This window comes from Notolabrus celidotus, chromosome 11 (genome assembly GCF_009762535.1).
Source record: "Notolabrus celidotus isolate fNotCel1 chromosome 11, fNotCel1.pri, whole genome shotgun sequence".
In the NCBI taxonomy this organism is placed as follows: Eukaryota; Metazoa; Chordata; class Actinopteri; order Labriformes; family Labridae; genus Notolabrus; species Notolabrus celidotus.
Genome location: NC_048282.1, coordinates 6,740,785 through 6,759,286, shown reverse-complemented (window position 1 = coordinate 6,759,286; position 18,502 = coordinate 6,740,785). Strand labels below are relative to the sequence as shown.

The window sequence follows — 18,502 nt, the reverse complement described above, 5'->3', positions numbered from 1 at the left end:
TTGGGCTGTGTTGTAACCATTGACTTTAAAAAAGAATGGACAATGGCCTTTATTTCAGCCTATTGTGAGATGTAAAGCCAAAAGACTGTTCACAAGATAAGACTCCTCATCTCATTGCCCCAGATCATCAGATCGCCAAGCACTGCACCTAGGGGGGACAGAGCCTTTGCCATCGCTGCCCCAACTCTCTGAAACTCTCTCCCTCCAAAAATCTGCAACAACGATTTGGGTCTGAAAAGCTCCTTTTTCTATCGACACACTTTGTACGAGGGGTGAATATTTTTTATCTAGTTTTTTTTGAAAATATTAAACTTACAGGCACCCTGCAGCTGTTTGTGAAAAGGCTCAATGCCTGCCTCTTTACCTCACACTAGCTCAACAGAGGTTAGGTTGAATTCAGCATCTCCAATAAGGCTCCCGCCGATGATTGGCTTTAAAACAACACTCAGGAACAGATGGGTGATGTCACGGATACTACGTCCTTTTCTTATATAGTCTATGTTGGAGCCACAGAGCTGACATCACAAGACCAACCAAGACACACTTTGTCGATATAATGTCCACAATCTCTCAGGTCATTACAGTCCACAGCAGAACAGATTGCTGCTCTGATTTAAAGTTTTTGAAAGTGACTCCAATGTTGATCCTCCTCTTTTCTGCTGATCCAGTAAAATATGCTGCAGGAGCCTACAGAGGTAATCATGAATAATCTTTTTAACATCAAATGACAAATGAAAACTAAACATCTAATAAAATTAAAATTTGTACATAAATCAGCATGATAAAACGAGCTGCTGTGACAGAAATTATGTTTGAGAAAAATGTATTTGACATGTACTTTAATCTTTTAGTTTGACCCAGGTTCTGTCGTTTAAATTGGAAGCTGCAAGCTTTAACATCTATTACTGTCACAAGCCACCAGGGGGAGCTCTAAAAGTTTTAAAGTCACTTCAGGGGAGAACTTCTGGGTTCTGTCCATTGTTTCACACAGTCTATGGTCAGCTACACTCACTGCCATGTGCAACTTTTTGACTGTATTCAGTAATATTCATTTAAAGGCAATTACCAAAGTAAATTAAATTTTCATTAACTACCTGATAAATAAAACTACCTCGGCTTGGAAGTAAACCCTGTTGCAGATTTCTTTGTCACTCATCCACTTTGTCTACGGTAATGGTGTGGGATTTTGAGAACATTTTGATGTTTTTTGTCTGATTTTCCTTCAATTTAGTAGCTGTGTTCTGCAGTTTGTCTTGCCTGTTCGCTCACCCAACATGTGTGCTGTTATTGAAGCACATGCCTGCAAAGTGGCTTACATTATGAGGCATCATAAGACACCTTGAGCTGATTTGGTGCAAATTTAAGGAATTTGAAGAGCAGAAAAAAATGCATGAAACACATGATTGAATTGTATTAGTTCTTACTTCCTACTGATCTGATGAAGCAAAAAATAAACATCACGTTGAACACCATGGCAGTTTACAGGGTCCGATGAGGATGTTTGTTTAATCTGCATATGACTGATTGACCACACAGTGTGTATTCTGTTTTTTCCTGTACTTTGTTTACTGACCTACAAGGTGATGAGGACATGTTGTTTTATATCCACGTTAATCATCATCTGTCCTTCCTATCATAATTGTGTTCTCAGATAAGAGAGGTATTCAAATTATGTAATGAGCGGATTCAAAGGAGATGATGTAGACAAAGGCAAAAAATAAACTGTCTGAGATGTCTAGGTTTTGTGTAACATGATATTATTGTGAAGCTACAGATCTGTAAATATAAATATTTACCTGAACAGTCAGTTTACTGTACAGATTTTATAGACTGTCATATACTGTATGCTCTGTTTATAGGAAGCTTTACCTTCTCTTTTGTCCCTATCCTTTTTTAATGGAAGCCCTCATGTAAACTGAAACAGGCTTTTCTTGCTGCATACGGTCCTCCTTCTGGTACTGTCTGTTAAAACGTCTCTTCTGTAACTCTATGTCCATGTGAGTGATGGTGATTAAATCCTTCATAAAGGATGTTTTCAGAGTTTTTTCTCCTTTTTATACTTTAAACTTCTTGAAACTTAAGCTTCCTCGGTGAGGCAAGTTCGGTTTATTTCATCAGGATCTCTATTAGCTGTCGCATTGCAGCAGCTGTTCTCCTGGGTCAACCACAGCTCTGTAGTGACAGTGTATTATAAAGATCTACCTACAGCATTTAACCTGATGAAACATATATAACTTAACAGTTCTTTCTATGATACAAAAAATTACAACATAAACAGATTGAGACTGTGACAGAAAAGGTAAGAGAGCTTTTAGCAACGTAACTGTTGTGAAGTTATTTAAATGTAGAAAAGGGATTTTATTTATTAAGTAATAACCAGATGGTTTGCGTTAAAGTCCTTTAAATTGTTATCAATGTATCTGCACTACCCACCACAGACTCAACTCAACTCATTTTTATTTATACCTTATATTTATAACACTGCACCACTGCACTTTACCACCACTTTATCATATTACTGCTACTCACCACTGCACTTTATCATATTATTTTAGCCTGTACATATTAGTCATGCCTATTTGTTGTTCTTTTGTATTTACAGCTGATGTTAGTTATTGTTGTTATTTTTATTTTATTTTATTTGTAGGTCTTATTCTTATGCCTTGTACAAAGAGAGCACAGTTTACAAAAGTCAAATTCCTTGTGTGTTCAAGCATACCTGGCCAATAAAGCTGATTCTGATTCTGATTTATATTGCACCTTTTATAAGCATGCAGCCCAAAGTGCTTCACAAAAGGACAGAGAAGCAGAAAACAACAGCAATAGATAAAATGATACAAGACTAAAACCAGATAGAGGAATGTGAAATGAAATACTTAAAAATAAAAATAAAATCAGTTGAAATAAAATCAATCAATACAATACAAATAAAATTATAAATTAAGAAGATAGAATGAAAATAAAATCAAGATGATCAAATCAAATCAATGAAATGGTAATAAAATCAGATACGTATCAGAGAAATAAAATACATTTACAAAAACAGCAGGAAAAAAATGTAAAAATAAAATATAATATAGTAAGATAGAATAGAATAAGATAGATAAAAATAAAAATTATTTATGCATCATTATGTACATAACTGAACATTTGATTAAGTTTGTTCTCATTCGTGGTGATATACAATTTCCTCTTGTAGCATGTCTTGTGTAGTCTGGTCTATCTGTACTTAGAAATAAATTGTTGAACACAATGAACAGCACATGTGTAACAGAGACACAAGTAGTGAGTCAGTCAGTTGTTCCATTAGATGCTGAGAGGGTGTTTAAAGGGTTGAATGACGCAGTCTCTTTCTGAGCCTGGAGAAATTTTGATTTCATCTTAAAATCATAAAACAGGGAAAATAACTATACTGTATAATATTGAATTATAACATAACTCTGCAGTGTTTATTGTTCATTCCAATAATATCACTTCCCAAAATGTCCTACAATGCAACACAAAGCCAGGCTGCCCAGTCTGTCCTCCACAGTTCAATCACTGCACTGCAAAGTCTTCCTCTTAGAAATTTAATAGACTCAAATTGCATGGTTTCAGTACTCCAGTTTTATTAGGAAATTAGAATCAAATCAACTTTTACAAAGTTTAAGATCAAATTCTAAAAACATTTTGAAACAAGGTTGTGAGATATATGCAGGACTGGACATGTGGTTCTTGTGTTTGTTCATAAAGCTCTTTTCTCTCCTCTCTAGGCTCAGGCATCAGCACCTGTGGACGTAGTACCCCGTCACATATCCAATTATATAGATGGACACCAGCGCAGCCAAAGCTCCCACTGACTTCAGCATGATTCCAGTGGTGCCGACACACACAGTGTTGTAGATCCTGTGAGTTTAACAGCAAGCAAAGCAGATTAAGTATTATTTGCTGACTCTTACACTAGCCTCCTTATGACCTGGTTTCACAACTGTGTCACTTTCTTTAGGCTGTTAATATCACAAATACCATTTAGCCCCATCAAACATGTGAACATGACACATCACATAGTTTCACCAAATCTTCCTAACTAACTCATTAACTCTGGTGAGACATGGGAGACACAACTTAGTCTCACCTCATCATGGTGGACTGTGATGCCTCCACGTTCATGTTGATGTTTTCCTCATTCCAGCGATCATATTGAACGCTGCCGGTATTGTTAGAATCCATGTGGAAGTCCTTCCTCTCCTCTGAGCCAGGAATCACTGTTCAGTCACTGCTGCACTACTCCACATGGACACATAAACTCTGAGGATGAAGAGTTGTTAGAGTGTGACAAACAGTGTGGAAAAAGCATGTCCTTAAAACTTCACAGTGTCTCATGACAATGGTTAAAAATGTAGAAAAGCCAAAGTCATATGGGTTAACAATATGTGTTGTCATTTAGAAAAACAGAATTTAATTTAAGGTACGTCACAACCTGGTTATATTTGAGAATGTACAAGTACTTTAAGTGTGGGTGTCTAAATACTTGTAACTCATATGACATTCAAAAGAAGATAAATCATGTCCAAAAGTATTCACATGGTAATAGCAGCCGGAGTACTAACTCTACGGTCACCCAAAGCAGACATAGACATACACTCAGAAACATTTTGTTTGTGCTCACCTCTCCGTGTCTGCAACAGTCCACAACCTGCTCTACCTTTGAGTGCCTTTTAACCAAGACTGAGGTTGGGATAGTCATGCTTCCTGTTTGGTATGAGACCTTGGTCATGGTTCGTGTGTTCCTTGAGGTCAGCCATAAATCCATTGGTTGAATTCCAGGATTTGCCTCTCACCTCCTTGTATTATCTTATCTTGTTCAGAGATAAAGGGCCAATTAACTCTGTGTGTTCTATTGCATCCTGCAGACTGCAAATAAAATAGAAAATCCAGTGTCACATTCATAAATGTGATTGGGTTAGAACGGATTACCTTGATGTTTTAAAGACGTTCTGAGAAGGTAAAGCTTTTGAAACAGCTATTTGAGTTTTTATATCAAAAGAAAAACAGCAGTCTTTTCTACAAATTACATTTCACACTGTAAAAATGTGTATTCATGAGGTTAAGGCCTAAGGATGGTTGGAAAACCAATCAGACTTTATTTGTAAAGCACTTTCATACAATGACATTGTATCACAAAGTGCTGTTCATAAAAATAAATTAAAGTAGAACATGTTAAAAGAATAAAATAAATTAAAAGACCCTCCCAGCTCTCATCATAAACTGAGGACATATGTGCTTTGTTTGTACTTTATTCTTTTACACTTATTATGGAATGCATATACATTTATGCAAATGTACTAATCGTTATCCCTGACCCTGCCACTCATGTCGTGTCACCCTGATCTTCGAGGAAGTGTTTGTTTGACATCGGACATCTTTTACAGACGTTAGTGCAACGTTTGACACTTCCGGTGTGGCAGAATACCGCTGCGCGCATTACAGGTCTGTTTAGCCGTTTCTCATGCCTGCTGCTTTATCTCACCTTTCTCTTTAATTGCGTTCTTAAATCAGGCTTCTGACACAGTTACAGTTTCCCTGGTGTGTAGATTTAGTAACCGTGTTCTCTTTTCTTTTTCAGAGTCGTGTATTTAGCTACAGAAGTTGTTTGAACACGGTCACGCATGCTAATTTTAGCTAGATAGCTAACGTTAGCGTGTTAGCATCAGCACTTGTTTCACAGTAAAGCGGGTTCATAGTGAGGATAAATTAACTTATAGAGTCATATAATGTGATAATGTGTCCTGTTATCTGACAATGTAATAACTGATGTATTCAGAGTCAGGTCTGACCGTGCTGAGCTGTCTGTGTAGCTGGTCTGTTAGCTCGTGTTAGCGCGATAATGTGATGAGCAGCAGGGACGCATAATAAACAAACTTTCCGTCATCTATAATGAACATAATGACATTTCTATCTGTTAGCTTCACTTTACCAAGAGACTTTTCGTTATTTTTCACACTTTATTTTACTTTGTGTTATAAATGTTTAGTATAACGTAAGTTCAACTGAACATAAAGTTAAAATGTTGTCAAACGGCGAGTGAATTATTGATACATGTTCTAAATGATAACTCGAATATGTAACAGATCTGTTAAAATGATACGTGTTTTATTTATTTATTCTATTTTATTGCCGTTCACACAATTTGAAAACATCAGTATACAATACATTTATAAGTGCCTTATATATTGACCACAACAATGATAAGATAAGATAAAACTTTATTGGTCCCTGGGGGGAAACTCAGTTGTTGCAACAACCCAGACATCAAGTCAAATCAAGAAAAAGTTTAGATTAGTAAAATGAAATAAGTACAAATAAAAATAGACAAATAAAGATAGAATACAAGTTAGATATATATAAAATGTTTCAAATGGAATATAGATAAATACAAATGTTACAAATGGATTATGTATTAGTAATTACAGGTAGTATTACAAATGTTTCAGTAGTGACAGGTTGACATGGTGTGATTATGTTTGGTAATGACAGATTAAGCAATATGATAAATAGATATGGATATATTATATGACCGTAAGTTGTAGTAAACAATAATAATGTAATATAACATAATATAATATATGTTATTATATGTTAATGCTAAGGTTATTAAATAAAAAACATGGACAAAAATCCCGTTAACATAAGACAGTGTTAAACACAAGTAGAGATATTATTAAAATTAAAAGCAGCATCAACATTTGCTGATATGTCGAACAGACAACGTTACATAGAGCACACTCGTGACTCCAGTTTTAGCATTAAATAAGTCCAAGTACATATCATAAAGAAGAACAGGACAAATAAAAACAAGTACACGTATCCAAAACGACCAAATCAAGATCAAAGAAGAAACACCAAACAAACACCTTCAGTTAAAATAAAGGAAAAGGTGTTGGAAAATAAAGTAAAAGGAATAGGAAATAAAAGAAAAACTAATGTCTACACTCCACATTAATGTCACCTCGCTTTAACTTTAAATCTACCAAAGTTGTAAATTATAGTTGAATTTTAATTAATTTTCTAATGCTGGTTAGTTTTTTCAGTTTATTTTTACGCATTGAAAATGTTAAGTTTAAATTTTATTCATTTGTTTAATCTTTTTATATGAATCAGGGGTGAGACTCTAAAAGACCAGAGAAGAAGTTTTGTGAAACACTCTGGATGTAATCATATCAAAATCTCACAGTATGATAATATCCTATTCAAAGTCTAGGTCTAATATTATCACATATTTGAGAATAAAAGACAACTGAAGAAAAACAGGTATTTATTTATCCTTTGGCTCCAGCATGTAACTACCAAACACCCTGAATCCATTATTGTCAACCACAGAGAATTACGATAGATCTTTGGCTCTATGTTCAGCGGAGTAAATCTCGTGATCTTTCTAAAGATTTTTTTCCATGCATCTTCTCAGATCTTTAAGGGATGACGATTTTCCAAGTGGCGTCTCATATTACAACATTATGACCACCTCTGTAATCTAATGCAATCCAAAAGATCAGCTCTCCCACAAACTCTACTTTAAAGAAGCTCTTGACCTTATTGAGGACATGTTTTGTCTGCTAGTTTAACAAACATAAGGGGAGCAAAGAGCTAGGAACACCTGCAATATAACGCTCTCCAGTACACCACCAACACCCACTACAACTTGAATGATTCATATAAACAACAGTTATCACCTGTCTGACCATGTCAACAAATACTGATAATGTAGAAGCTTCATTTATTTGATTCACAAAAATGTTTTGTACAATCTCATTTGTGTTTTTTTTTTAGTTAATCCAGATAACTGCATGTGTTTATTTTCTTCATAATGAGACTGAACTGACGTGAACACTCACTTGTGTTGTTTTGTGTTGCAGGCGGTGGAGAGTGGATGCTGATGGGGGACGAAAAGGACACCTGGAAAGTAAAAACTCTTGACGAAATCCTACTAGAGAAGAAACGCAGAAAAGAATTAGAAGAGAGGACAGACCCCAAGCGCCAGAAAAATGTAAAGTATCTCATCACAAAGAATGACATCTACATGTTGATACAGTGTTTAAAATAACCAAGGCTCCAAATAAATCTTGCTTTATTTGTTGTATAACTTTATCTATACACTGAACATGGAAACTTAAATTATTGATTGTAGTAGAGACGGCATTTTGTACAATAACTTTTGGAATGTAAAACATTGTAGATTATCTTGAAATCATAATCCCTACTTTTATTCTCCCTTTTTTTGCTTGTTATTTGACCAGATTAGTGTCAAAGACTTACAATAGAAGAACAACAACGGTTTAAACAGAACCAGGATTTTTTTTGTTTTTGCCAATAAGTCTTGATGATGATGATTTCACATCTTCAGTTATTCATACTCAAAGTCAAGTCAAAGTCTTCTTTATTGTCAAAAACTGCAGTATGCACCAGACATACAGAGGATTGATATTGCGTTTCTCTCTCATAGAAAATACACACAAAACGCCCACTTCATTTTCCCTAATGAAGCTCATTTCATGGATATTTTCTGTAAATGTTGCCACATGCTCTGACCATGTTGTGTTTCACAGTTCACCCAGGGCCCTGTTCCACAGGCGGATGATCGGGAAGCCAAACGAGACACTCCGGAGGAAGGAGAACTACGGGATCAGAGAATGGAAATAACAATTCGTAATTCCCCGTACACACGGGAAGATTCAACAGAAGATAGGTATGTGGAGCTGCTACTGTGTGAAACAGACATCAGTAAAGGTGTTGACTGTCAGTCCAGGGATGTGTTTTCTTTAAGGTGTGAGTAAGGATGCAATAATCAAGCTTCAAAAAGCAAACGTTGTGGTTTAAAACTGACATGCATCAGCGTGTCACAGAATCTTAAGAGTCTCTAAATGTTTTCTTTCCTGTTCCGTAGGGGAGAGGAAGATGAGTCACTCGCAATCAAGCCCCCGCAGCAAATTGCCAGAAAAGACAAATCTCACCACAGAAAGGAGGAGAAGAGAAAAGATAAAAGACGTCATCGCAGTCACTCAGCTGAAGGAGGTGTGGGAGTACTGCTTATTCAAATAATCACAAGCATGTGTTTCACAGCTGAATACAACATGATGTGAGTTCTCTCTCTGATCTGACTTCCCTTAACATTTCTCTTTAGTAGTAGGGAAACATCCTCGACCCAAAGACAAGGAGAAAGAGCGAGAGAGCGACCGTAGGAAACGTCAGTGGGAAGAAGACAAAGCCCGGCGAGACTGGGAGAGACAAAAACGAAGAGAGCAAGCTCGAGCTCATTCACGCAGAGAGAGGTGAGTGCTGAACTTACTGAATATAACAATAATACAATAATACAATGATATTAAACTGATTCCTGCACTGAAGTATTGTTTTGTGTTTCTTCTATTAAGTAAATTAAATCAAATTCATGTACACAATTTATACTGAAATGGATAAACCAAACAACTCATGTAATTGGGGTTGTGAGAAGTATTTCAATCAATGAGTCGATGAACATATATGAAAGAACAATCATAAAGCCGTATGTTGTTTACTGTCTGCTTAAGCTTTGACAACCCAAACAATGACAAGATTGACCTTTTGGTTGTCTGGACAGACCTGGTTTGGACTCTCCTGGGTTTTTTTTGGACCACAGGGACCGCCTGGAACAGCTTGAGCGTCAGCGCGAACGCGACCGCAAGCTGCGCGAGCAGCAGAAAGAGCAACGGGAACTAAAAGATCGTGAGAGGAGGGCAGAGGAGCGACGCAAAGAGAGAGGTGGACGACGAGAAGGTCAGTGGAAGAAGCCAAACAGCTTCTTTAAAAACAGGGAATGTTTTCTTTCCCTTTGGCTGGAATCAGACTTTCCCTCTGCCTTGGTCTTTAAGCTAAGCCAGGCTAAACACTCTCTGATTCCAGCTCTGTTGTCACTGCACACACACGAGCTAAAGGTTGTAACAGCAGAGCTCAAAGTAAAACAACTGTCTGAAATATAAAGCTGTGATCCAGACTGTGATAAAGGTCTACTGATTATCTTTTGTCTTTAACTTTCTCTCTCTATATATATACAATACAATATATATACTCTACATCACAATTAGATCAAAAAGTGTAAAAGAATATATACAATATATATATATATATATATATATATATATATATATATATATATATATATATATATATATGTATATGTATGTATAAATGATAAATAATTATTTTGGTTAATTGCTAAAAAAATATAAAGTAGTAATAATAAATTAAAAATTAAAAGAAAAAAAAGGAAATAAATGATCAGTGTATGTATGTATGTATATATGTATGTATGTATGTATCTCTCTCTCTCTCTCTCTCTCTCTCTCTCTCTCTCTCTCTCTCTCTCTGTCTGCCTCTCTCAGAAATAAAGTAAACAATATTTCCAAGATGTTCTTGATAAATCAATTTCCAAATGTCTAGGGTTTTAGCTCAGTTAATGATCATAGCAGTTGTGATTTTAATACATGTGATCTGTGATTCTAAATCTGAAGCAGTAATTTGTAACGACCATCCTCCCCACAGTGCCGTCTCACCATCGAATGCTTCCTGATGAGTACGACGACAAACCAAAACAAACTAATCGCAGTCGCAGCCCCCTCCGTGTTCCCCGAGACAGATCCGAAAACAGTGAACCAAGGAGGAGTGCGAGTGAGCTTCCAAATATTTTACTGTCTTAAAAAATATATAATCATTGTAATCATCATTGCATCGCTGCATAACTTACTCTGTGATTGATCTGCAGCATCAAAGGAAGAGAAGCCAGAGGGCAAAGACCTGCTCACAGACCTCCAGGACATCAGTGACAGCGAAAGAAAAACCAGCTCTGGAGAATCCTCCATCGGTAATGGATGATACGATACTCACTTTATTAACAACAACAGTTTCAGTATATATCAGTGCTCTTACATTTTGTCTTCTCTAGCTTCTGGATCAGGCTCTGATAAAGAGGAGGAGGATGACGATGAAGAAGACGAGTCCAGCAGCCAAAGTGAGGGTGAAGAGGAGGACGGGGAGGAGGAGTCTGTTTCAGGCTCTGGGAGGTCTGGTAGGTCTGGAAGGTCTGGAAGGTCTGGAAGGTCTGGAAGGTCCGAGCAGAGTGCAGGTGAGACTATTAGAGACTGCTTTGAGTCGCAGCACTGTCTCCTGTCCAGTTAAAGTGCCCCACAGGTCTGACACAGACTCTTCCTTTCTTTCAGAGGATGTGAGTGAAGACGAGCAGTCAGATGAAGACTTTGAAGAAGAGAGGGAAAATGGAAATCACATCCCTGCAGGTGAGTGAACATGTCCTCATTGGATGTTTGTGAAATATTGTTTTCTAATGACCACTGGAGATAACTCTGAACCTACAAGTCATCCAAATGTTTATTTGCAAAGTCACTCTTGACATGAATGTTTCTTTTCAAACGAACCTTTCTAAGCTTTTTGAATTTAATAGGTTAAAAGTTTTTTGACCAGTAGAGGAAGAGCATAAACTATATTTAGATCAGAAAGCTAATCTTTATCTGCTCTGACTGTCGTCCCTTTTAATACTCCACAATCAAAGGTTAATGAAATAACTTGTCTCTTTAACTTTATCAAAGAAAACTATCTGGGATGTAACATTATTGTAATATGAGCATGGAATATAAACACATTGAAAAAGTCTGCCTTTAATGCAAAAATAAGAAAAGTAATTTGATGTAATCAAGCAATTCCTCGTCAATTAGCATGCATAGTTTTTACAGCTGGATCCATAGCCATGATTTCACACTACTTACTTTAATGCAGTCAGATCATAGACTGTAGAAATAATGGACGTAGTATTCATGATGTCACCCGTGTCTTTCTGAAGCGCTGTTTTGAAGCCAATCTTCGGGGACAGCCATATTGGAAATGCTGAACACTACATAACTGCTGTCAAGGAACATTGACGTAGAGAGGCGGGCTTTGGCCTTCTCGCCAACAGATACAGTGTTCCTGCCTGTCAATCAAGTCAGCTGTGCCTCTCGTAATGGAAGACTTGTAATCTAATTATCTTAGAAAAAACAGAGTTATAAAAAAATTCACTCCCCTCACAGTGTGTGCCGATAGAGAAATGATCTATCCAGACCGTAACAGTTTTTTGTACCAGGCTGTAAACATGTTTATTTCTGCTGTAAAGATCGTCTTCTTTGAATTGGCGTGTATGTGGTTTCCGGTACATCCAGAGCCAGCCTCAAGCTGATCCTTGATGAACTGCAGTTTTTAGCACTTACACATTGGCTTCATATTTTAAGACCGGAGGTTGCTGCTTGAGTCAACGTCCAAACTACATAGACAGCAGGTTGACATAGAAACTATAAGTTAAAGCTAATATGCACTCTTTAATGTTTGTTTGTTTCTCAAACTTCATTTTATGAAAGCAGTATCAAACAATGTTCACTGCATACTAGGGATGACCACAATTAATTGATTATCGATTAATTGATTGTTAAGAAATTACTCAAAACACGCATTTTTGTTATCAATTTTCCGTCACGTGGAACAAACATCATGTGGTCTCATATTACACTCGTCTATCAGGGAGGTGTTTTAAGTTTAAAGCATGTTTCGATGTGAATCAGCTGTTAAAGGTGTTGCGCTACAGCGGAGACGCTCAGTTGGGGGCTGCGGCTGCGCGTAAGGTCTGCACGTGTGCTTTTTTAAAGAGGATCAATACGCAACTGCTGCCAGCAACAACACAGGCACGAAGAGTGACAGCTTTAAACAGGACATTTTAACCTTTGGATACGAAGGCAACAGACAGGTGGGAAATTCAGGTACGCTATGTTTGCAGACCAGCAACATCAGATCCGTCTGAGCTTTTCTGCAGCTGGACTGATAGTGACCCGATTGCGCTCCTGGCTGACACCTGACTGAATACACATGATTATTTTTCTCAATAAGAACGAGTAGACAGAAAACTGGACACTGAGAGTCTGAAGTACTTTTCTGTTAGTAGCCTCTGCCTTCACTTTATAAGACTATGTCCGCGTAGAATATTTTAATGAGCCTGATCGTTGATATTCTGCGTGTCAAACGTGTACCCGTATTCAATCCCGTCAGTGATGTGCATTTTGTTGCTGTAGAAAATATAATTTAGGGGGAAGACAACGTATTTGGCCTATTTTTGGCGTAAGAATAATAATGTTTTTTTATTATCAATTAATCGATAATTGATCGTTAACATTTCCAAAGATCCATCACGGAAAATACTTAAAATGTACATCCCTACTGCATACGTTTCTCATACTGTGCAGACCAAGTTTAAATACAAATGAAAAGGTATCTAGGTATCTCTGACTCAAAGAAAAGCTGTGACAACCTTTTAGCTTCCAGGAAATTCAAGCTCCCAAAATTCCTTATTTAGGTTAAGTTAACAACAGAATAAAAAACTGTTAATTACATCTTGATTCCAGTTTCCAAACAAAATGCTTCTTTTTAGAGCTTCTAAGAATATTTTTTAAACAAATTTGTCGATATCTTACTCTGTTTGAATCAGTTAGTTAAAACAGTAAATGCATAACCCAACCTATGGCATCTTATACAAAACACAAGTGACTCTGATGAAGGCCAAAAGCTTAATCATGTTTGTCTCAAATCTGTTTAACTCTTTACGCCTCGAGTGCTCCTGACCTTTTGACCTCTCCAAATCTAGCAGTTTAAATTCCCTCCCTGATTCTAGACTGACTTCCCTCCTCTTCTCCACACAGTAACAGAATCCCGCTTTGATCACGACTCCGAGGAAAGCGGTGAAGACATGGGGGAAGAGGAAGAGGAGGAGGAAGAGGAGGAGGAGGATGAAGCAGGGGACAATGACCCCACACCTCAGTCTCAAACTCATTCTCGCTCCCCAACCCCTGAAGAAAGCTACATCCCGGACTCGCCCCCTATTTCCCCCGTAGAGCTGAAGAAGGAGCTGCCCAAGTACCTGCCAGCTCTACAGGTCGGTACCAGCTTCATGGAAATGTTCCTGTGACAAAGCCATGAGTTATTTCCATGTTTGTACTTACAGATGTGTGTTATCATTCTGTAAATCCTGTGTTGTTGCTCAGGGTTGTCGCAGTGTTGAGGAGTTCCAGTGCTTGAACCGGATCGAGGAGGGAACCTACGGTGTCGTGTACAGAGCCAAGGACAAAAAGACGGGTAAGACGATAACATGTTGGTCAGTGTGATTGTGTTTCAGAGATGATTTTTGCTGAAGTTATGAATCTGATCTCATGTATGCAGATGAGATTGTGGCCCTGAAGAGGTTAAAGATGGAGAAAGAAAAGGAAGGCTTCCCCATCACCTCTTTAAGAGAAATCAACACGATCCTGAAAGCTCAGCATCCAAACATCGTCACAGTCAGGGTGAGGGAACTTTAGAGTTACTTATCCACACTGTTATCTTTGAAGTGCATCCATACATGTTCTTGATCCAAACTGTGCTCCTCTTTGCTTTTAGGAAATAGTGGTTGGTAGTAACATGGATAAGATCTACATCGTGATGAACTACGTCGAACACGACCTGAAGAGTCTGATGGAAACCATGAAGCAGCCGTTCCTGCCAGGTAACGTGAGACATGGATGAGTTCTCTGAAATCTGTCTTCATTAGTGTTTAAATTTGCTAAAGCAGGAAGTTTCTCTTTCAGGAGAGGTCAAGACTCTGATGATTCAGCTGCTTCGAGGCGTCAGACATCTTCATGATAACTGGATCCTGCATCGTGATCTGAAGACGTCCAATCTGCTGCTGAGCCACAAGGGGATCCTCAAGGTGAGCTGGGAATATCTGTGGTTTTCACTCTGGCTGACAGCAAGCTAAAGTCTTCATCTCGCAGAGTTTTATCTGTCAAGAGAATGAAATAGGCTTAACATACAGTGTTTGCTTTTTTACTTTAATAAAAACCTTTAGGAAGGTGAGAAAGCTGGAGCACAAGTGGATACTAATAATAGTTTCCCACTTGTTCCAGCTTTGGGATTGTTCTTTAAAATAATCTGCATGTATTTTGGACGAATTCAGAAACTCTGACATCTTCAGATGATGCAAATCCTTCACTCTAGCAAGCAGCTATGAAACACAGTTGAACAAACAACACATGATTACTAAAAGTCAATTAGAGCATGAATTTCTGGCTTAACTGAACAGCAGAGAGTCCGTGTGTAAATAAACCAGACTCCTACTGACATTTGTGGATTTTTGCAAGCTGGCAAGAGAAATTATGATTCACATCTTTCATCGCCTTTCCTGCTGAACCAGAGGGTCTGTCATTTAGTCCTTAATGAGATGCCAGAGAATCACAACACGTACCTAGGAGGAATCAAATTAATGCAAAGGCCTTGTTCTTGTTCCCAAGATGCAAATCGGTGTTAATGTGAGTGAAATATCTTTAACTCTAGATTGGTGACTTTGGTTTGGCCCGGGAGTACGGTTCCCCTCTGAAGCCCTACACCCCTGTAGTGGTGACCCTGTGGTACCGATCACCGGAGCTGCTGCTCGGAGCCAAGGTGAGAAGAATTCAGGTTCACACTCCTGCACAAGACTGACATAACATGACACAGCTCAAGCTATAGTTATTGAGTTGATTTATTGATGTTGTGGTCGTATTATCTTGATTGATTAGTATAACCAAATTATCAAAAATGAAAGGATTTGTTTTCAAAGACACCAAGTACAGCTGATAAGTTTTATGGCCAAGTTCCACCAGATCCGTGTCCAGTCCATCTCTGATCCGTCACAGCACTGGAACTGATAGGTTTCTATTCTAGTCAATTTGTTAACTTCCACTGGATCCGCTCTGTTGCGTTCTGACTGCGTCTCCCGGCAGGTCAGAACGCAATACTACTATTTTTGCCGGATGCCGGAGCATGACGCATCAATATGCATGGATCAGATGGAGCGTGACAGGAGGTCAGACACCAAAACAAAATAAAAACATCCGGTTAATTTTCAGAATAAAACACTCTGTGTTATCACCAGATCGTATTTCACTTAACTACAACAACAAACCGTCATGATGAGCGGAGCCAGGCCTGGAGTCAACAGGTCAGAGGTTTTCAGAGGACCAGAAAGACAACATGGATGAGGAGAGGAGGAGGAGAATCCTTGATCCAGTGATTACGTTGGGAAAACCTCGGTCACATGACTCCAGCTGTCCGGTGGTCCTGCTCCGTGCTGCGTTCCGAAAACGCAACCGGTGGGTGTTGACGGACGAGAGAGTACGGAGCCGGATTGCAGACGGACCGTACACGGATCTGGTGGAAGTCCTGTGTTAGAGTCTATTTACAGTCAGACGGCAGAGGTCCAACCACACATCAGCACACATCACATAAAAGAAGACCCCAACATGAAAGGGTCTCGGTCAGACTGTGCTCTCTGTTTCTGCAGCCTGTCACTGTGTTTGTTCTTTCCTCCGCAGGAGTACTCCACAGCTGTGGACATGTGGTCAGTGGGCTGCATATTTGGCGAGCTCCTCACCCAGAAACCTCTGTTCCCTGGAAAATCTGAAATTGACCAAATTAACAAGGTTTTCAAGGTAAACGCTCTCATTACGCTTTTATTAAACCAAGCCCACAACATATAGTGTAAAGCTCTGCTGTTAACATCCTGTAAATCTTTCTCAAGTGTCTTTATCTGCCAGAGGAGGTCAGTGTGGAGTTCTGAGTTGGACCACAGGGGGGAGCTGTTGGTAGACATCATCTCAGCTGATAAAGTTATGAAACTGAAGAGTTCAGTTTAGAGTTATCTTTTAAGTTGGGGGCCTTTGTGTGTCACATCATGTCCTGTTGGCATATTTGGGTGTTTTTTGATTTTACAGCAGATTTTTCTACAAACCTCTTCTAAAGCTTCTCGCCTTAAATGAAATGTGGCTGCATCTGTCTGCACCATTCCTTCTGCAGAAAATCCACAATCAGAATCAGAACCTGGGCCACTGAACGTATCACACTGATCTCCTGACTCACTAGCACAGTTTGTTACACCTGTGTTTAAGCACAGCAAAAGAAGCTAGGAAGACAAACAACAAGGTCATTAAACGGTTAAATTAGTGAGATGAAGCTGATATCTGAAACTGTTAACAGGCTCACACACAAGTCAAATAAACTCCAGACCACAGACGTTTGTGTAGAGACTGTAAAAGTAATGAGAGCTGAGAACAGTCCTCTAGAGTCCGAGCGTTTGTGTCTGCTCTGTAGACACACATCAGCTCAGCAGCTGAGGGCTCAGCTGTGGCGAGGAGACTGTCGAGGGATTGGCTGCGTTGGTCCGCTCGCTGCGGTTATCCTCTGCATGTCATCACAGTGCAGCTAAAGTGGACTGACCAGGGTCTGTGGAAAAACCCCATTAGTTGGTTGAATGATTTTTAAGTAGATGATGTGCATTATACATGACAGCTGATGTCATTCAGGCCTACCAAGTCACCCTGCAGTATTTACCACTGATGAATGACAGTATTGAAATGCACTTAGGCCAGCTTGATGTCTTTGGTTGATGAACACATGTAAGTCTCCCATCCATGTCTCCTTGAGCTAACAGTGTGCTGTCTGCTGCCCTGTGTGTGCGTGTGTGTGTGTGTAGGATCTTGGGTCACCCAGTGAGAAGATCTGGCCGGGCTACAATGAACTCCCCGCTGTGAAGAAGATGACTTTCACAGAGTATCCCTACAACAACCTGCGAAAGCGCTTTGGAGCGCTGCTCTCTGACCAAGGCTTCGACCTCATGAACAAGTAGGACTCTTAAAGCTGTTTTAACCTTCAAATAAGATGCAACATAACACTGCACTGCACCTTCAATGCATCACAGTCAGCCTGATGGTAGATTGGGATCTGTTTGTGTGCATATCACTCTGTGTGCATGCTGACATTACAGTTTTCTGAAATCTAATATCCCAACCTTTCAAAACACATTTTGGCTGATGTCCCGATTTTATTCACGCTTTGCAGAATCCTAAAAGTACTCCAGCTGAAGATACCTGTAAATGCATTATTTAGAATGTGGAGCAGATTATAGCTGGGGTTGGTAGTCAGATTCAGATACACTTTTTGTTATACTGGTTAAAATGATCTTTATGTCCCGATGGCAATCAATACATAATGTGTTCTTAAAAAAGAGGTAAAAAAGCTTCTATCTACAGCCAGAGTAAACCTGGGAAAACACCAACCAATCCCTGCCATCAGGAGCCAAATTATGAAACCAATCAAATCCCGTCCTGCCGTTCTGCCTGCCTCCTGCATGTACATTTCATGTTTGTTTGTGTTTTTAACTTTCACTGTAAGAATGTTTTGGTGTTTTCTTACCGCTGAGTGAGACATGAGCTGACATAGTGCAAAATACAAACTATGTGCTGAGGACCGGTTTTGAATCAGTCACCATCATGTGATCGTGAATCAGCGGCGCTCGTGCATGTGAGCGGGGGCATCATTTTGGAGGAGCTCCAAGGGGAGGGGTTAGACGTCCTGAAGAAGTGCTACATTTAAATTCATGCTAGTTTTCCATGAC

The 18,502-nt window shown here is 38.9% G+C and overlaps 1 protein-coding gene across 5 annotated transcripts in view; it reads left to right on the top strand.

Moving 5' to 3' along the window:
• The first annotated feature begins 5,353 nt into the window (after positions 1–5,353).
• Positions 5,354–18,502, top strand: part of cdk11b (cyclin-dependent kinase 11B) — a 17,594-nt gene continuing 4,445 nt past the window's right edge. Inside the window, exons 1-18 of one of the 5 annotated variants that reach the window (XM_034695607.1) lie at positions 5,354–5,469; positions 7,893–8,023; positions 8,583–8,722; positions 8,921–9,048; positions 9,161–9,305; positions 9,650–9,786; positions 10,552–10,677; positions 10,772–10,870; positions 10,952–11,131; positions 11,226–11,300; positions 13,740–13,972; positions 14,082–14,172; positions 14,257–14,378; positions 14,473–14,578; positions 14,661–14,782; positions 15,406–15,513; positions 16,425–16,541; positions 17,582–17,730. In XM_034695607.1, the coding sequence (XP_034551498.1) occupies positions 7,907–8,023; positions 8,583–8,722; positions 8,921–9,048; positions 9,161–9,305; positions 9,650–9,786; positions 10,552–10,677; positions 10,772–10,870; positions 10,952–11,131; positions 11,226–11,300; positions 13,740–13,972; positions 14,082–14,172; positions 14,257–14,378; positions 14,473–14,578; positions 14,661–14,782; positions 15,406–15,513; positions 16,425–16,541; positions 17,582–17,730 (2,195 nt within the window). In that variant the 5' untranslated portion in view covers positions 5,354–5,469; positions 7,893–7,906. Of the gene's footprint in view, positions 5,566–7,892; positions 8,024–8,582; positions 8,723–8,920; positions 9,049–9,157; positions 9,306–9,610; positions 9,787–10,551; positions 10,678–10,771; positions 10,871–10,951; positions 11,132–11,225; positions 11,301–13,739; positions 13,973–14,081; positions 14,173–14,256; positions 14,379–14,472; positions 14,579–14,660; positions 14,783–15,405; positions 15,514–16,424; positions 16,542–17,581; positions 17,731–18,502 lie in introns of all 5 variants that reach the window. The other 4 variants (XM_034695604.1, XM_034695606.1, XM_034695602.1 and 1 more) reach the window with 4 other exon arrangements.